The following is a 20,746-nucleotide window of genomic DNA, read 5'->3' as shown; positions in this document are numbered from 1 at the left end:
AGGAGCTGCGAGGGAGGAGTCCTTCCATTTATGTAAAACAAGGAAACACCTTGTTGTTTTACCATAGATCAAATAATGGCACAAATTTAGTAATCTATTACAAATAAGATGATTGATCAGAGAGCCAGATGAGGGAATCAGAGAGTTGGAATTCTGATTCCACAATTGTTTGCAAAACATTTCCATGTCCTTTTATGGTTTCTGCCCCTTATCACACAGGAAGTTCTCAGATCAGATTGGTTGATTTCATTCACTCCTTTACCCAGCAAATGCTCTCTGAGAACATAGCGGTGACCCAAACAAAGCCCTGCCCACGTGGGCCTCTCACAGGAGGTAGACAGATAACACCACCACAGACAAACATGTAATAGGCTGTATAGTGACAGCTAGTGCAGCAGAGAACTGGCTGGATAGCCACGGGGTGTGTTTAGGAGGATGTTCCAGGTGCATGAAATGGAACCCACAATGTTCTTGAGACTCAAATGAGCTGCCTGTGTTCATGAAAATGGGAGATTTTGAGTGTTTCTCTCTCTCTCTCTCCCCCTCTTCCTTTCTCTCTCTAAAAAAAAATCAATTTTAAAAATCTTAATAAAATAAATAAAACTAAGATTCTATCAAATAATAATAATAATAATAATAATAATAATAATAAAGTCCTGGGATAGGAGGCAGCTAGATCCCTTGATGTTTTCCCATTCACTCAGCTGCATTCATGGCCACTGTTCAGAAAATAATCAATACTGTAGTTCTCTTCAAAAGGACTTTTTCTCTTCTCCTTAGCAGCTAGAAAGGACTGTCTCTTCCCCTGAAAAGTATTGTCTTGATTGTATGCTGGTTGAAATAAACACAATTAAATGAGAAAGAAAGGGGGTGATTAGGGAATTATGCATAATGGCTGTTACATTGGCTCCCAAATCCGGTTTAGGATGTGAGTGTCTCTGTTGGAGAAGGATGTTCTGGGAAAGGAGTAATTTCTGTTTGAAAAGTTGGGGCACAAGAACGGAGGCAGAGCTTTACAAGTTGCTTACAAGACTGCCTGTCTGCTGGAGTGGTGAGGAGTCCCATGCTTACCCGGGCTATTGTTCCCAATGACAGGGTGAAGGTCAGACCTTTTGCTGAATGGGTGGCACAACTTCTCCCAAGACAGTCGGGCAGTAGCCTCAACCATGTTTGCACTTGACAGTTCATAGCTATAAACATTCATTGAGTATCTCCTGCATGAGTGGTGCTGGCAGGGCTGCTGGGGGAAGAGGCAGATGAAAGAATGTGAGAACTAAATACACCGGTAGGAACTACCTACCTGCCAAGAGGTGCAGTGGAGAGGGTGGAGATGGAGAGAGAGATCTGGGAATGCAGACTGTGAGAGATGCTAAGATAGAGTTAACAGTAGGAGTGTGAAGCTGTAGATATTCACCCCAAAGTTGTGTGTTGGGGGATGAGTTGGAGTTGAGTTCAACATGTCTTAAGCAAAGCACACTGTGCTGAGTACCATGCTGTTTGGAAATCAGAGGAGGTCGAAGGCTAGTGGGAGAGACAGGCCCATGGGCAATAATTGTGGTTTGGACAGAATCGGAGATGAGTGACCGCACCACAGCCTGGCGGATTATTAAAGAGAAAACGCTTTCTAAAACTAGAGATTTTTGAGATGGCGCTTAAAGGATGAGTAGAAAGGAGCCTAGAAAGTGGATATAGGGAGAAACAAGATGTGGACATTTTAAGTAAAGCTAAACACAGCGACAGCAAAACTCAGGAGGTAAGGGGTAGCTTTGGGGGAATTTAGGGGTGAGGCAGAAACTTATTGGAGGTGGGGTTGAAAGTGGGGTGGGGCTGGCCACAGAGGACTGCATGTCAGGTTAAGGGGCCCCTCAAAAACTATATCTCAGTGAAATGCCCTTTCAAGTGTGCACAGGTTAATTTCACTTAAGCCTAAATTTGTGTCCTTCAAATGGGTTTGTTCCTAATTTTTTGTATATTATTAGGATCCAGCTATATCAACAATTTATAATTTATTTTTAAACCATAGTGTATAAAATTATTTCCTTGAAACTAAGGGTGCATCTTGCCAGAAGCAGATTGACAACTATCATTAGGTGCTACTTCCACTCACGTTCAGAAGCACAACTGTCATTTATCAAAACCACAGCATGAATATGAAAGTTGAAAGAAAAAATAAGAAAAACCTATCATTTCTGTACTGTCCCTTGTAACTTGCTTCTGCACCAGTGACCCTGGGGTCAACCTTCCACCTGCCTCTCCATCAGCCCCATAACCAATCACCAAATCCTGGCTGTTCCTTCCCCTAAATATTACTCAAGCCTATCTCTCCACGGACACTGCCATTGGCCCTGTCTATGCCACCATCGTCTCGTCAGGATTTCTGCAGTAACCTCCTGTTTTCCCACCTCTCTCTTCTTGGCGTCTTCCAACTGACTCCACAAAGCAGACAGAACCATAACTTCTAAATGCAGATCCCACAATGTCTCCTCTTCCTTGCAGCCCTTCAGTGGCTCTTAGCATGACTATTGGAAGCTGACTCCACACACCAGGCTCAGCTCCATCTGGCTTCTTCCTTCTCTGGGCTCATTTCCTCCTTCCTTCCTCCTCAAGCCATGCTGATCTTTCTAATTCCGAGCTTAAGTCCTATTCGCTTTCACATCTCAGCTCAACCTTATTTCAGAGAGGCCTTCCCTGACCCCCCAATTAGGGGCCCCTGACTGTTGGCACTTTTCACCATTGCAATTAATGATGAATTGTGTGACTTTGGGTCTAGTGCTTGTTGCTTATATAGCTGAGTTTCTGGAGTGAGGGCCACACCTGCCTTGTTTAACACTGTACTCAGGCTGTCCTTATACCCAGGGCACAATGTAGGGCACAATGAGAGTAATAAATATGTTTGAATGTATGAATCTCCATATCCACGTGTGTTTCTCTGCTTCCTGTAGAGCCCTTACACACACAAAAAAAAAAAGATAAAAAATTTTGTATTGGGAACACTTAAATACCAATTCAAAGCCATCACTCAGTATAATTAACCACCATTCTGCACTATCCTGATTATAATTGGTAATTGAATATTTTAAAATATATTGTAGATGAGAGAGTTAAACAGAGCTAGCTAATAAGAGGTATCTTGATAGGTACCTACACTTTGGTAGGTCCAGGGTTTGGCTAGAAATGCAATTTATTCTTCAACCAGTGGTGGTCAGAGTCTGGGTGTTCAGAAGCTGAGGGGTGTGCAGATTTCCAGTGCTGCACATTAATTTACTTTTCAGAGGTGTCTTTCTCTGCTGCCCATTCTGTGTGGGAGGCTGGATTGTACTCCCAGGGTTGGGGTCATGGAATCAGGGTTAAGAGAACATGTGGTCCAAATGTGTGCATCAAACCATGCTAGCTCTAAATGAACCGTCCGTTACAGAACAGTCAGAAATTGGCATTTTACACAATATCTCATATATTAATTGTGCTTACCTATCCTCGGGTACTCTTTTGGTGTCTGTGTATTACTGAAATAATTTTGTTCACTTCCTAAATCACTTGCCTTTTTGTCTATTGAATTGGTTTCCCTGCAGTTCCCGAATCTCATTGAGGTTGCACAGGTTCCCCCACAGCTTCAGTTCTAATGGCCGGAGTTGGATGAAACAGAGGCAATGTAACATCACAGAGCAATCAAAGTTATGTTTAAACTAAGTGAAAGCCTCTCAAATGGGAAGTAAATAGATTTTTAAGTGGTTAAGGTAGAGCTAATTAAGTAAACTGTCACTAACTGAAAATAAGTCGACATTTTAAAGGAAGCAAGATAACTTAAACAGGAAACAAATTGATTTTTAATAAAGTTTAAAAGTTGTGAAATCACTTCCAGGGAGTAAAAAAGCTCACCATTTCCGAACTAGTGGATGAAAATCATTCTTCTTTACCCAATGTGCTTTAGAACAACCAATTTTATTAAAGCTAGAGATAAAAAATGAAATGCAATAAAATAAAATTCATGAAAACAGTGCAAGACAAGCAAGTTGCACTTAACTGCGCAAAGCTAAATTAAGAAAGAAATTGTAATCTAAAAATCTGTCATAAATTCCAAAGCCTTCATGAACGGCTGCAAGACAGCTCTTTTGTATGTAAAAATTATCCCCAAGCTTCAATTCGTTCTCAAAAGGGGATTAATAAAAGTTTAGATATGCCCAAACATTATAAAACTGTGCGATGGGAAACTTTGAGACTTGAACTATTTATCCTTGACCTTGCATGCTGGTGTTCATTCTCCCCTTTATAATAGAGAATTGTGGGATCAAATTGTTGCAAGTCAAGTAAAAATACACTCTCCTGATTTTTCTGCTGTTGAAATTTCACCATACATAATTCTGAGGGAACACAGGCTCTTCTTTCTTCTAAGAAAGGAACATTTAGAGCTCCTTTCAATGCTGCCTTTCAATGTTTGCAAAAGGTAAAAATACAGTTCATTTACTACTGCGATTTCTTTTTACAGATGTGCCTCCAAAATCTCTACATCCAATGTTTAAAAGCATTTTTTAAAAAAAACCTTTTTCTTCATTTTAATGGACAATTACCTGACCTTCTGGCTTTGTTAAGTGCTTGTTTGTCAAACCACTTCACAAACATGTTAATATATTCACATGTCCATTGCTCTGAACTAACACCATCTTTTTTTCTTTTAATTTTTATCGTTGAAAGTATTACATATGTCCCCCTTTTCCCCCATTGACTTCTCCTACCCTGACCAATGCTCCCACTCCCCCAGGTCTTCACCACTCTATTGTCTGTGTCCATGAGTTATACATATACACATGAGTTCATTGGTTGATCTCTCCCCCCACTCCCCTGCCTTCTCTCTGAGGTTTGACAGTCTGTTTCATGTTTCTATATGTTCATTAGTTTATGTTATTCAATACCATCTTGTTGTGGCCTTGGTGACACTGTCATTGAAGACTTTGAAGGCTTTGTACTTTGCACAATTGCAGGCATTCATTTATCTCAGGTGCCAGAGAGGGTGAAGCCGAAGGCTGGATTCTGCAGAGCTGGAACTCCCATGCCTGCTGGCTATGGGATGATTTTATCTATCTGCTTGCCATAGGGCAATCTGTAGAAAAAAACAGAGGAATGGATTAAAGCACCCTTTTAAACAGGCCTAGTTCATTTGCCTTTTTCCCAAAAGTCCTTTTAAAATCTGAGAAGGCTAATTCATCATCATTAATCAAATACTCAGTTAAAGTTTAGTATAGTACAAGTAGAGTGAGATCAGCTGAGTTTGGGCCGTATTTGAAATAGGTACTAGTATGTCTGCATGATTCTGATGTCATTGTAGCTGCCTGATTTACTGAGTGCCACCCCCTCAGCAACAGAAATGGACTGCTTCCTTTCCCCCACATTTTTGTTAGGCCACCTGAGCAAATGCAAAAGGGATGTTAAAGGCTTTGGTCCTCCTTACATTTCAAGATTTTTAAGGGGTTTCCACTCCCCTGTGAAGTGCCCCTTGAGACAACATATTTCTCACTTTCTCACTCATGTCTCTACTGCTGCAGCCACCTCTGTTCCAGCTTCTCCAAACACTGAGGAAAATGTCTTGAGGCCAAATCACTAGGTCTTAAGCCTGGAAGAGTATCCAGTCACCACTGCTTCCCAAGAGAATCATAGATACTAAAGGCCTTAAGGGTGCAAAGACCTTATTTATTTGGTTGGTCGGTTGGTGTTGCGTGGGGGAGAGAGGTGGAAAGGAGCCAGAGAGGGCAGTTGCCCTGGTGATTAGCTATCTTGAGCATCCCTCCAGTTGGAAACCAACTACTCTAGACTTTACTTCCAAGATTAGGAGAGTCCCGGGAGCACAGTGAGGCAGCATGCCTGTAACTGATTGCCACTGCTGTGACTATTTTTATACTAGAGAGAAAGCCGAGGAACTGCCCAACTTGATACTTTATGTGGTTGAAATAAAGGTGATTGAGGGCGTTAAACTTGCCTGATGGTCTATGTAGCTTACTTTTAAAAAGGAATTAATTAAGGTGAGAAAACTGAAAAAGTAATGAGGTGATATTGTGAAGATAAAAAAAGGAAGAGCTGAATTTAGTTAAGGGTGGGGCTGTTGTATTGCCCATGGCTGTAAAGAAATCCCCTGTATCTACCGTGATTGAACATTTCCACCTGGACTGCTTGCTGCCTTCTGATTGGGATGGGGACTCCAGGACTTTAGCAGTCACACATGTTGTCACATGTCTTTCCTTCTGCTCAAAAGTCATTGTTTCTGTCTTCCTCCTCTGATCAGGTGTTGGACTGGATTGAAAACCATGGTGAGGCCTTTCTCAGCAAACACACAGGGGTTGGGAAGTCTCTGCATCGAGCCCGAGCCCTGCAGAAGCGGCATGATGACTTTGAAGAGGTGGCTCAGGTAAGATGCTGAGTATAGTTGTAGGTGTGTGTGTGCATGTGTGTGTGTGGAGCTGGGTGAGAGAGACCAAGGCTGTGACTTTGGTGTCTGGGGAGGCACATTGGTTGATAGCCCATGGCTTCTGGGCTGCCATTCTGCCTATTGCAAGGAGACCTTTGTCTGCTCTTGGGTCCCTACATGAGTGGTAAATAGGCCCTCAGTTTACAGTCATCAAAGAAAATCATTCTGCTGGCATGATCTGTAAATGCCTCGTCTACAAGGTGGTGATGGCAGGAGGGAATGGCGTTAGGACCATCAACAGCCCAAAGCCACCCCTATGGTTGTCACTGCAGTCAAGTGGAGCTAGAAATCAGTGGCTGCTCTGTTTCTAAAGCTGTGTACCTTCCAGGACCTGGAGGAAGAGATGGCACCTGGTGACCATGCCATGCACCAACAAGGCTGAATGTGCCCACAGAAAGTGCCTTTGTATCACTGGCACAGTGTTTAGCCTGTAATTTGCACAATATTCAGCCTTTTAGCTGAGCTGCATACCTATTCCAAAAAAATGGGCACTGTTTTCTAATTTGCAGAGTGGCTGTATGAGAGACCTTAACCATTTGTCTCAATGGTGGAGTGATATAAGAGGGTTTTTGTTCTGAGGCTCCACCCCCAAGATTTTATTTTAACTCCCTTATATTTCTTTTTTGGGAAAATTCCAAATGGTTCCTCACAATCTCCATCTTCCAGATGAAATGCGTGGTCAAGTGTGATCAGTTGCAGAGGGAATAAGACTTTTCAGAATCAGGGCGGGAAGGGGCAGCTGGGAAGGGATCATGTCAGCAGCGACCTGAACCTGGTGCATGAAGGTAGATTAGACCCAACCTGCGGAATAAAGCTTCACAGTTGTGCACTGCTGGTGGGAATGTAAAATGGTGCAGCCACTGTGAAAACTAAACTAAATTAAACATAGCATTACCATATGATTCAACTATCCCACTTCTGGGTATATACCCAAAAGAATTAAAAGGTGGGAAGTGAAAAGCATTTGTACACCCATTTTCATAGTAGTGTTATTCACAGTAGCCAAAAGTGTGCTAGTGTCCATTGATGGATGTATGTACCAAATGTGGTATATACATACAATGGCATATTATTCAGCCTTAAAGAAGGATCCTACAACATGGATGAACTTGAGTACAATATGCTATGTGGAATAAGTCAGTCACAAAAGGACAAATATTGTATGAGTCCAGTTATGTGAAGTCGTCAAATTTATTGAATAGTCAAATTCATTGAGACAGCAGGTAGGATGGTGGTTGCCTTCTGGATGCCTCTCTACTCTGTTAGGGGGCAAAGAATGGGAGAGAGCTGGGCAGAAAAGGAATGGGGAGTTATTATTTAATAGGCACAGTCTTTCAGTTTTGCAAAATAAAGAGTTCTGGGGCTGGATGGTGGTGATGGTGACACAACAATGTGAATCTACTTAATACCTCTAAACTTGACAAGCCTTGCATTATGTATATTTTATCACCTCCACCACCACCACCACCACAACAAAAAGAAGCCTCGTAGCTACACAAGGACCTTCTGCAGAACTAGCTGGACTATGCCAGCATAGTGTAGACACAGGGCCAGTGTGCCTTTGTGGGCAAGATGTAGCACAGATCCAAAATATCTGGGTGCCCAGGCATTCTGGGTGCCTCTCCAGCCTGTTAGGGGCAAAATATGGGAGAGGGCCATTTGGACCCCCTGTCTGCTGAGAATGGGGGTGGAACCTGGGCTAATCTGTTGGAATGGAGCCATCCCAGAGCTTTGAGGCTCTTGGCTTTTGGCTGTCTTGTGCCTCGGCCTCTCTTCACTTAGGGAGGACGTCCCCAGAGCCACCCCAGCCCTGACCCAGCCCATCCCTTTCTGCTGCAGCCTCACAGGCAATGACAGCCTTGGTTTCAGGCTCATGAAGGAGCTGTCATTTATGTGTTTTTACAACCAGGCAGGCCTGGCAGCCACTCCAACGTTAATCCCATTCCTCCCATCTGCTCCTTTGCATTCTCACTGGTGCCTGATATGCCTTTCACATGGGACAATGTCTTCACGTAGTACCAGACACACGTTAACTAACATTCATACTAGAGGAAGAAGGGACACACTTTTTTAAGTTTTTGTTTCCATTATGTATTTTACATCCCACCAGTCCTGACTGACAGGTGGTGTTGGCCTTGTTTATGGAAGAGACACGAAGGCTCAGAAAGTTCTCAGTGTGCTCAGGTCATCTGGTTTGGTGGGGGTCCTGCTGGGATTCAAACCCAGGTCTGTTTGACTCCACAGTCGTGTTCTTACCTAACTCCATGCTGCCCCTCCTTTTTGAGGTATAGGAACTGGGTATGAACTCATTTCCGAGTACCCATTTGCTCATGAAAAATGAAGAGCAAAAAGCAAGAATGGGAGAGGGGGCTGCGGTGGCCATCCTGTTTGACATGTATTACAACTACTGATCTCTTGGTATAATCCACTTCTCCCTGCCTCTGGATTCTGATAGACGGTGAGAAAGAAGGAAGAGTTCTACCTTCCCCAAGGCTCTGCTTTTAGGAGGAATGTTTGCTCTGGGAAGAGGAATAGCAGCTGTGGAATACCTAAGCCAGGGGCCATGAGGTCGCCGCATTGTGCTGTATGTAGGCTCTAGAGATGGGTGGGTCCTATAGTCTAGAACAGCGGTCGCCAACCGGTAGTCCGTGAAGTCCGAATGGTTAGCGAACGCTGGTCTAGAAATGAATCCTGTTTTGTTCCCACTCGGCGGGAGGGAGTGGGCAGTGGGGCTGCCTAGCATCCTGGAATTGTTAGTCCACGTGGGAAAACCAATTATGACCACGGCAAAGGCAGATGACCATTGGAAGCCGCCTGCCTCAGCCCTGCCTTGTCCTGTGCATGTGATCATCATGCTCAGGGGGTGAGGAAGGGGGAGATCCAGGCAGGAAAGGGTGCTCCCTTTCGCTCTCACTTCTGTTCTCAGTCAGGTGAGCGCCTCTGGAGGAGAGGAGTGGATCTAACCAGGAGTTGGATAATTCTTGAGTTAGTCAGAGATCAGTGACACCAAGTGACAGTGGAGGAGCTTTTCCTTGTTGTTTGGGGTGCTGGTAGGAGATACGGGCAGGAAGGGTGTCACGTGGTGTGAAGTAGAGGCTGGGGCATCGCTCCTCAGTGGTCCTGTGGAGGGTCACGGTTTAGTGAAGGAACCGCTTTCCGCTTCTGATTCTATGATTATTTGACCTGAGGCTGACATGAGAAGGGAACACTGAGCTCCCATTCTCTGTTTTCAGGTTTAAAACATGGACTTGAATCAAAGAAGGAAGAGCTGTTAGCATGTGTTTCAGCTCCTGGAAATTGCCCTCTGCAGGGAGGACCAGCCCTCCGGCAGAGATGGCTATGCAGGGAGAGGGGGAGGTGTAGCAGAGAGCCACGGAACACATCCGTCTCCACTCTGAGAAAGATGGGGGGCACCTGTGATTCTCACCATTGGTTACCCTTTGGGGTAAAGACATTTAAGGAAGTTATTAAAATAAATATAAATGATAGCTGTGAAGAATGAATGTAGCAATCCATTATCTCTCATTAAACTTGAACTTAAATTTTGTGCTTATTAGCTCTTGAACACATTTGAAACAGACTCTTCACCTGTCATTTGAAGGAAACGAATGAAGTACTTATGAGTCCTCAGTTCATCCTGCAGAGGGCACTCTCTGAATAGCCTACAAGAAGCTGAGGGGCAGGAGGAGAGGACCAGTCATGATAACCTGACTGAGGAAGCTCCTGACTGGCAGGTGGTGAGGGTCCAGCCAGGGGGTGCACCCAGGGTCTTTCTCTACACGTCTTTCTTAGTCCAAGCTACTGAGTTTTCTGTGCTCGAATAGAAGATCCTGGCACCAGTGGGAACCCTTCCTGGTTCTGGTAGATCCTTGACTCAAGTTGTCCATAAACTCATTAAATGATGTGGGTCATAGAGTAAACGAGATTTTAAAAAGGTAACTTACTATATTTTTATATACATTTTTGGCATGTTAGGTATCATCAGGAGTATGAACAAGTATAAGATGAAGTTGCTGCCTACAGTAGCATAGCTGTCAGGGGAAAGATGTGCTCATATCTGCCCAGGAGGTAGAATGGGATACCACACTGTTACTTTCTCCTGAGATATTTGCTGTTACTTAGTGGGAAAGTACTTGAGTGCCTGTGGTTGAGAGAGCCGCTGTGCATTCTCTATTAGCGGTCTGATTTATCACCTCATTATCTGCAATGCCAGACTTTCTGTAAGCCAGCTTAGTCAAAAATTATCAAGCATTTACATTCAAATATATATTATCCAATGTCTCAAATCCTATTTAAGCAGCTAAGCATATTAAGTAGCATTAGTGTAACATTTTTGAAAAAGCAGGCCATTTAAAGAAAAGATGTTTAAGAAATATAAAAACATAGTCACGAGTAAGTACTTTATTCAATAACCTCTGGTTAGTTATTTCTCTATCTGATCCTAGCTTTTTTCTCAAACTTGACTAGAACAATTTTTTTTGAAAAAATTTTTAAAAAATTGTTCATTCTCACTCTTGGGGTCAAAATAGGCAAAAATGGAAGGGAAACATTTGGCAATCCAGCACATGCACCTGCCTCGGGGGTGGTGTGGTGACCTTTGGAATAAGTTACATCTTCCTTTTCATGCCCGAGACCAATTATAGCAGCTGCAAACACAAGCAGAAGGAAAAGAGCCTAAATAGATGCTTTTTCACACTCCAGCTTCTTAGAGAGGATAAAAGGCTCTTAAGCAGGATGAAAAAATATAGTGAGGAAGAAAGCCAGGAATATGCAGAGAAATTAATGTCAGAAAGTGGGCAAGTGGAAGAATGTGAAACAGCAAAAAAATGAAGGGCAGTCTTTGCCTTTGGATCTTGTGCAGCCCTGTTCCCGCGGGTGGCTTTAGGACATCCCCTCTGCGGACACAGGCAGACATTGCTGCCTGCGCTGCTGCGAGGAAGATGTTTCCTGCCATGGTAACTCCGAACCAAGTGCATGCTTTTGATGTGGAAAATTGAGAGGGGGTCAGAGCCAATATCCAAGATATTATAGAGAGCTTGCCGAGCCCCTTGGACCACGGCCATGAATTGTCCCCCCACTTTGGCTGCTTCTCAGAAGGTTCTCAAACCCAGTGTGTGAAACGGATGGCACACTCAGGAGGATTTGGGACTGTATTCCTTATGACTTTGAAGTTCTGGGTAGCCAACAGAAAGATTTGGAAGCACAGGTGGTGTTTTTATGTCTTGTTTCATGTGATGGCAATGACTATTGAAATAAGGGAGGCTTTGAGAACAAGTGGCTGCCGATGCTGATGGCATTTTAAAAGGTTTTTCTGGACTGTATCCTATAGAACTAGGATAATGGACTTCTGACACGGGGCAGAGTGCATCCTGCAAAGATCGGGGAGGATGTGCTTTGGCAGAAAACCTTGTTGACCTATCTAGAAGGATTTAGGGAATTTTGAAGTGGAATGAGGAAATTATCCCAGTAAAGCTACAACCAGCTGTTCGAGGCACCAGGTGACTTAAAAAGAAGCACTTTGTGGAGTAAATTCCCTTAGCTCAGTGGTTCTCAACCTTGGCTGCACATTAGAATCACCTGGGAATCTTTTTAAAATCCTGATTTGTGGGCCTTATCCTCCGGAAATTCTCTTTCTTTGTTATGGGGTGGGGCCACAACATTAGTAACAAAGGAACAATTTCCAGAGGATAAGGCCCAGAAATCAGGATTTTAAAAAGATTCCCAGGTGATTCTAATGTGCAGCCAAGGTTGAGAACCACTGCCTTAGATCATCACCCTGGGTTTAAATGAAATACGAAGAATATAGATTGCAAACAACATTTATAGCCTCTCTTATATCAACAAAAGGCATGTGTAATAAGCAAGGTATTTTAACACAAGAAGATTAGTATAATAAATATTCCTGAGAGTTCAGGGTATAGAGTTCATAAGTAGAACATGGCAATAGAAGAGTATGTTTTGTCTAAAGGACCCTAATAGGTGGGTGAGGGTATATCAGAAAGGCTCACATCCCTGTGAGAGCTACAGACCTGAGGGTAATGAATGATATGGGGAAATAACAGAGATGAAAGGAGAGCAAAAAAGAAGCCCTGGTGGTTCTTGGAGAGGACCGTTGTCTGCTCCGTCAGATGAAGGATATGGAAAATGAGTATGTGATTTCAGTTCTGGCTCAAGGAAAAACATGGTGGTGATGAGAGTCCTCAACTTTCCTGGCATCGCCTGTAAATTCTGTGACACTGTAAATAAGTCGCTGCTCTACCAAAGGTTCTACATGGTAGAGAGCGAATCATTGTAGCAAAGCCTGAAAGAGTGTAGGTTGTCTAGACTCTCAAGAACCTTGACACTTAGATGAAAGGGTTTAGATATCACTCTCAGAGCAAAATGGAATATTAAAGGCTTTTGAGTAGTGAGATAAAGAAAAATATAACCTGTAAACTAGAAGGATAAGAATTTATCTATACACTGGCTATTTAGATCACATGTGGAATATTGTGCCTAATTCTAGAAAATATATTTTCAAAAGGATCTTGACAAACTATCCTGTGATTATTGGAAAGTTGCCAGGATAGTGAAGTTGAAGTAACTGGATATGTTCAGTTCTGAATAAATATTTTTTTTTATTCAAGACAGGGGAGTGGGTTTGAGAGTTGAAGGCTGCCTGTAAAAGAGATACATTTGGAAGGTATCATGAACCAATTTTAGCTTATTTTAGGTATCACTTCTAACCCACAATTGCTTTTTGAAATGTCTAGCCATGTAATGTGATTCTTATCACAGGAGGTTTTTCCAGTAGAGGCAACCCTTCTTTCCTTAGAAAATAAACATCTGCAACTCTTTTCCATCTTAAAAACAAAGAAAGAAAAAGAAACCAAGACTAACTTTTTGGGGCCCCGCTTTCCTGATTCTCCTTCCCTTCATAGCCCAAGTTCTCAAGAAAAGAGTCTATATTTGTACCTCTACTTCCTCACCTCCTAGATGCCCTTGACCCCTGCCACGTGCCTTCTGTTTCCTCTGGCTAACCAAGGTTAATCTTATCCAAGTCTCCACCTGATCAATTGTGTTGCTAAATCCAAAGCACACTTTTCAGATATTAATTGGTCTTTCTGAAGCAGTTGATCCTGTTGATCAGTTCTTTTTTTATTAAGTTATCTTCTACCAAGACTTCCATGATACCATGCTCTTGATTTTCTATGTCTTTCTGTGTGGTCCTTCTTAGACTCTTCTCTCTTTCTCCCAGAATTCGTTCCTCAGATCTCTTCTCACTTTACACTCCCTGCATGATTTTATATTCTTTCCCAGGCTCAAGTGATACCCCTGCTCTGATGGCTCCCATATCTGTGTGTCATCTCTGATTTTACCCCTGAGCTCCCTGTTCATAAATTTCTTGGCTTTCTAGATACCTCCACTTAGATTTCTCAGAGGGTTCTCAAACCCAGTGTGTCCAAATTTATTTTATTTTCCCTTCCCAGTGTGTTCTTCCTCTTGTATTCCCTATGCCAGTGAAGGACACCAACTACTCAGTTGCTCAAGGCAGAAACTTGGGAGTCATTCTTGATTCCCCTCTTGTTCTCACCCTCATGAGTCCACCCCAAAGTCCTACAGATTCTACCTTCTAATATCCCTTTCCCTCTATCTCCATTATCACAGCTTTAGATCAGAGTCTGATTTTCCTCTTGCTTGGATGATCACAATAGCTTCCTGTTTTCCTTGACTCCAATCATGGTCTCCTTAAAGCCATCCCACAGATGGCTTCCCACCTAGATAAAGTTCAAACTCTTGGTATTACATACCTTTAATGATCTGGTAACTGCCTTCTCCAGTTTTACTTTTTACTTCTCCTGTACTCCCTCTACCCCCCTACAGGCCTGCTGTCCCAGTGTTGACCTGAGCATGCCATGCTCTCAGGTGTCAGTGCTACCTCCTCTTTAATCCTTCCCACCTGTTTAACTCTGTCCACTCCTAACCAACTTCTATTCATCTTTATTTTTTAATATATTTTTATTGATTTCAGAGAGGAAGGGAGAGGGAGAGAAAGATAGAAACATCAATGATGAGAGAGAATCATTGATTGGCTGCCTCCTGTATGCCCCCCACTAGGGATTGAGCCCACAACCCAGGCATGTGCCCTTGACTGGAATCGAACCTGGGACCCTTTCATCCACAGGCCGATAATCTATCCACTGAACCAAACTAGCTAGGGCTCTATTCTTCTTTAAACATTCATCTCAAGTATCACCTCTTCCAGGAAGCCTTCAGTGGCTTCTGTGGTTTGGATTGATTGCCAGTTTTCTAGGTTACATCCCTATCATGGTAGTACTTATCACATGGTGTCACCAATTGTATGCTAGCCTCACTACCCAGCTGGACTGGTACCTTTCTTAGAGCAGGAATTTATTTTTGTTAGTCTTTTTATCCCAACGTCTAGCATGATGAGCCCAACAGGTAATTGGCATTTGAAAAATAAAGGAATGAATGATATAGAGGGGATTCCTTTGTTAGGTGTATTTCAGGCCACATGATCTTTACAGTCCCTTCCAGCTCTGAGAACGATAAATGGAGAAGAGATGGGTATTCCTAAGAACACTGGCCCCAGAATCATGTAACCTGGGACCTAACTGAGAGCCATCCTGATAGAACTGGAGACTGCACTGCAGGAGAGTTAGCCTAGACAGCCCCAGCATCTGGCCCTTGGGAAGAGGCATCTTAGAGTCAAAATTTGAATGAGTTCTTTGACTCTTCTGTATTTTTTAATTAAAAACACACACTAAGTAATTATTTCATATTAAGCCACAGGAACCCAATTTTGACAAAAGGACGTGGTATTCTTTACTCTGTCCATTTCCCCAGCCCCATTAAGGTTCCATGTTTTTTTCTAGCTGGGATAGTTACCATCACACTGAGCCTGACTTTCAGGGGAGGCTTAATCCTCTCCCTCTGGTGGCTGAAGTGTGGTGAAGTTCTTGTTCCCTTTCAGAAATCCTCCTTGGTTAGGGTGAATAAGATTGGCTTTTTAAAAAGGAATCTTAAAGGCAACAACAAAACAAAAAAAAAGTAAATTAAACAAAAGGAGCATGTTGATTTTATGTTCAGTTATTGATTTTGAGTCCAAGACAACTCATTTAGCTATGCTTTTTATTCAGTAGGCCACGTTCATTGATAGGCTCTTTTCCTTCTCCCTGCAGAGGAGACCATAATAACAGCAATAATGATAACGGTAGCAGTAACACTTACTGAGTACTTTCTATTCTTATGTTAACTCAATTCTCATAACATCCCATGAGTTACATGTTTCTAATTTGCACTTACAGATAAGGAATCTGAGGCAAAAAGGTTGGATAACTAACTTGATTTGGCAGAGCTAGTAAGTGCGGAGCTGGGATTCTAACCACCTTGCCATAGAGTCTCTTGACTCATGAGAACTTTGGATGTGACACACAGTTGGTGACACTTGGCTCTGCTGGATCTTGGCCTATTTAACAATTAACTTGGCCAATATCTTGTCCGAGTCTCCTTTCCATTTTGTAGCACAAAATGGTGGGCTACACTAGGCCAGCCCGGGACATTATTTTTGTCTCTTTCCTTTTACCTTTTGCTGAGGTCAGATGATCATGAACTAAACCTCATAATTCCCAAATACATACCCCTTGGTAGCTCCACAGCCTATTTGAGACATTCCCCGCAGTTCTGACTTCCCATCTATGGGCATATGGTCTAGTGAAGAAAAGCGTAGCATCTACAGTCAGTCGGTCTTTCTTTTTGTTGGCCTGGGGCTTCTGACAGTCACTTAGTTCCCTGAGCTTCAGCGTCCACTCTAAAATGGAGATAGTGACACCTACCCTGAAGGGTGATATGAGAAATAACATATTAGAAATGACATATGGAACATGCCTCATAGGGATTTTGGTTTATCGGAGGTGCCTGATGAATGGGCTCTGTGGCAGCAGAGGTGACCGTGGTAATGGCGATGGAGTAATTCTAAGCCTCACGCACAGCAGGCTAGGTTATCAAGTATGCTGCCATCTCTCAAGACACAACTTGGTGTGGTCTGCCTATATGTTGGAAAGAGCGGGCCTGTCTGAGATGGGTCGTATGCCAAGGGGACAGATCAGCTACAGGTACTGACAAGCTTGGCCCTCAGGTTGAGCATTATGGAAGAGATGGTCAGAACCAAACAAAGGCAACAGAGTAATGCTTTTCCTACCCGGGAGAGAGTGGTTGGGGGTACCTAGCCCTGGGCATCCAAGAACCAATGTGTTCACAGGGCCAAAGGGAGGGTAGTTTTCATTGAGAAGGCTCTAAACAGATAGCAGGACTCCAGCCACTGGGCTGCAAATCAGAGGCAGGGTTTCTGGGGCACCAGGAAGGAAATACTGGCTCTCAGGGATGGGACAGGAGTCTGATTATCAAACCTGAGCACCAGGGCAGGGTTGGATTGGCTGCCCATGGGACCTGTTATGGGGGACCAGTCTGTTAGTAAGATGTGTGAGGCCATCTGATTTCTGTAATTGAACTGGAGCTGAGCCTGCCGTGGGGCCCCAGGGAAGGGAGAAGGAGGAAGAGAGCCTGGGCACCAAGAGAGAGCACTCTCCCACCTAAAGGACTGGGACTCAGCAGGCCTCCTTGAGGGTACAGCTGCCTGACCACTAGCTTCACAGAGTTACAACGTACTTACCTGGCACAGTGAGAATGCCTGCAGATGGGAAGAATAAAGATACTTTCAGAGGGAGAGCATTGGCATGGTTGAGAAAGGAAACAGGGAAGCTGTAGCAGAGGAAAGCTTTCTCGTCAGCCCAGTATTGATTCTGAAAGCAAACCATCAATTACCATGTCTTCCAATAATTAGTTTCAACACAGTTCAACCTGCCCAGATTGAGAGAAGCCAAATCGACTTCCTATCTCTTCCCTCCTTTTCTCATTTCTGTGACACATTAGGAGCAGGACGGCACGGGGGTATGCTGTGCCGTGGGAGCCAGCACTGTCTCAGCTGAAGCAAGAGGGGGCATGTGATGGATTTGCATGCATGGGAATGTATGCAAATTCCACAATGAAAATATTTATCCAGGATAGAAATGTTTTGAAAAAATATCTGCAAGGTTTTAAACCTGTGCTATAAAGGAAAACAAGAACAAGTAATAATAACTGCCATTTATTTTATACATACCTTTATAAGAAATATCTTATAATTATTGAAATAATTCTATAGTGTAGGTTTTAATATTATCCTCACTTTTCAGATGAAAAGTCAGTCCTAGAGAGGATCATTCAAGTGCAGGAAGCAAGATTTGAACTCAGGCAGTTTGACCCCAGAGCCCACGCTTCTAGCTCACATACATTCCAGAGTAACGGGGAAACACTGAACTTATTCAACCCTCATTTCTATTTTTTTCCAAATGAAGTTTTATCTTTCTTTTTTAAAATTTTAATTATAAAACTATGCATTTCAATATAGAAGTAAAGATGAGCAAAAACCCCAAAAATAATTCACCCACTCAGCTGTCGGTATAACAGTTGCCAATGCTTTCCAGATATTTCTCAATATGTATATGTATATTATTCACCAGCTTTTTTCACTTAATGATATATCCATGGTAATAGAGATATGTCTGCAATGTGACTTATTTTTGCTTGTGAAGTCTTTAATATTTAGAATTCTTACTCTTTTTCAGATTCTAGTAACTTATAGGCTACTAAAAAGAAGTACTGTCATAAGTCGGTAAGAAGTAGCAAAATAAGCATTGCAAACAGGGCTGGGTTTAAGCCGAGCCTTCAGGATCTTTTCCCAAGAGAAAGCTTCAGAAAATGGGAGTGCACAGTGTCCCCCCAAGCCTTTCCAGTTCCCCACTGTAGGTGCCTAATAAGAGCCCTCTGGGCCCCTAAAACTGGCCCTGATGGGACGTGATGATGGTGAGCACTTCAAAACAGTAACTTCTGTAGCCTCTTTCCTCCTCTTCCTACTTTCTTCTTTCTCTTCTTGTCCTCCTCTTTTTCCTTCATGTCTGTCCCATCTTCTCCTGGAAGGTCCTTTCCTGAAATAGGGGCTCTAGTCAGGCTCCAGGCTGCAGCGCTTAGCTCTGGTCCAAGTGTGGTCTCAGGTAGGCAGCATGTTCCAGGACCCCTACGAGCTCCTGAGGCAAGTGCTCCTTGCTGTGCCATTCAGGGTGATGGCACAACCAGGAGTATCCAGGCTGCAGGGCAAGGCTTCTGAGGACTTGTGGGTAGATGAGGCAGCTGGGTCAGGTAACAGCGCCTAAGAGCCTGAGTGGAAGGGCTTCCGGCTGTAGGTTATGCAAATGGAAAAACAAACACACATCGCCAACAAGAACAACCCACCCAGCAGATTATGTGTCCTTTTTTCCTCTGCCAATGAGCAACTGGAGGCATTTTCATGGACCAATTTTGTTTGGAATAAATTTTTAACAGGAGGAAAGCTCACTGCCAAATTCTGACAGGAACAAACCACCGCATCTGATTCATTCCACCTGGAAAGTAAGCCAGATCCAGGGCAGTGGGAGCTGAGCTCTTGCAGCCTCCTGCAGTACCAGGCGGCACCCAGGATTCACCAGGATGGACGTCTTTATTCATCTTCGGAGACACAAGGCAAAGGCCCAGTCAGCCTGGGTTTCCGTAGAGACTAGTGCAACTGTCCTACTACATTACAGGAGCCGACAGCCCCAAGTACTGGCAGCCTCAGCTGTAAATACATCTCTCCACGGTGTTTCAGGCTGTGGGCTATTTTGTACAATATATCTGAGCCTCAGTGATGCCACGTATGGGTTGACTATCTCTGGTGGACTTTAGTCCATCACATGCCTGGAATTTGAAAATAACAGGGAGAGATGGGGACATTTAGTAAAGTTAAAAGGGGAACTCCAAGTCCATGTGATGGACACGTTTTCTTCTTCACGAGGCTTGGCCTCTGCCTAAATCATGGACTCTTTCATGTCTTGGGATTCAAAAGATCAGGCTCATTTGCTTACAAAGCTACAGCTAAAGGCGACAGGGCTATCTGGATGCAAACCTTGGGTCTGACCCACCTGCCGTAGCTGTCACTCTGGTAAAAGTTTTACAGGTTTGTAAAGTTAGAAAGGTTTGAGGTTTGAGATTTACACCAAGAAATCAGATTTCATCCTGGCTTCAGGTGGCCAGATGATCTGGCACCAGATGACTCTGGCACAGGGTAATCTCCTAGATTGTCTCTTGCCTTACCCTACGCCTCATGTGAAGGCCACTTCTACAATTAGTGCCATCATCTCCTCACCAACAAAACCGGAGTTACAGGTTCTCCCTCCCCTCTTCCTTGTGGGAGGTAAGAAAATCCCCGAGAAGATGCAGGGACTGGAACACCTGGGTGGGAAGCCCCGAGTGACTCCAGCTGAATGCACAGGTCACCTGACCTCACCAGCCTCGTTTCTGCATCTGTAAAATGGGGGAAATGTTTACTCCATCATAGTTGAAGTAGGCATCCAAAAGACAATGCACTTAAAAACACTTTAAGTCTAGAGCACGGAGCAAATGTAAATTGTCATCATTATTATTTGGGGGATATAGTGACAGTGGATGAGATCATGTCTGGAATACGGTCAGAAAAGAGGAACTAAAGATTTAGAAAAGATTGATGACATTGCCCCACACAGGGTATTTCCCAAGAGAGAGAATGTGCTGACCAGTCCCTCAGTTTAACTGAACTCGTCATGCCCCGGACTTCTTAGGCTGTTTGAGGGCCAGATTCCCATACATAGCAGGATTAGCTGGGGAAACTTGCCACATTCTAAAGCTAAAGCTAGTGATTGAATAAGCCTTGTTCTGGTATTTATGTAAGTGTGGGTCAGGGAGGCTTTGGGGTCAAAAGTAGGTTGATGCTCTGTATGTGGACCCCTCTGACCACTTACCTTACATGCCCTTCCGACCAGAGAGAATAGGGAAGCCCAGCCCACGTGACCTGCTCAGCAGCAGGCAACTGGGCTAGTTATGCCCAGCCCTTCCAGCGAGTCCTGGGCTCTCTGCGAAGTTACTCATGCCCTGCCAGACCCATATCTTAGCCAGTGTGCTTCCAGTCATTGTGTCACCACTCACTAACCCCATTGCTTAGTTTCCCTTTGTAGTGTTGAGGGTGGGTTTGTACTGAATTCCTCAGGGTTCTTACTGAGGCTTTCATGACTGGGCGCTGTGAGTACAGTCTGTGGTCATGGAGGATAGCTCTTGGCCTCTAAAAGTTAGCAGCATTCAAGAGCTCCAGATAACGAGGTGAATGATGGGGTGTGAGCCTGAACCTCATGGCTCTTCCCTGTCTCC

General features: G+C 43.7%; 1 protein-coding gene across 7 annotated transcripts in view; it reads left to right on the top strand.

Moving 5' to 3' along the window:
* KALRN (kalirin RhoGEF kinase) overlaps nucleotides 1-20,746 on the top strand; it is a 573,479-nt gene that overhangs the window by 229,636 nt on the left and 323,097 nt on the right. For all 7 annotated transcript variants that reach the window (XM_081085419.1, XM_081085418.1, XM_081085412.1 and 4 more), the window contains exon 10: nucleotides 6,272-6,394. In XM_081085419.1, coding sequence (XP_080941545.1) covers nucleotides 6,272-6,394 — 123 coding nt within the window. The remainder of the gene's footprint in view (nucleotides 1-6,271; nucleotides 6,395-20,746) is intronic.

The sequence above is a fragment of the Myotis nattereri genome (assembly GCF_964212035.1).
Source record: "Myotis nattereri genome assembly, chromosome: 3".
Classification (NCBI taxonomy): domain Eukaryota; kingdom Metazoa; phylum Chordata; class Mammalia; order Chiroptera; family Vespertilionidae; genus Myotis; species Myotis nattereri.
Note: the sequence above shows the minus strand (reverse complement) of the source record. Positions and strands in the feature narration are given on the sequence as shown.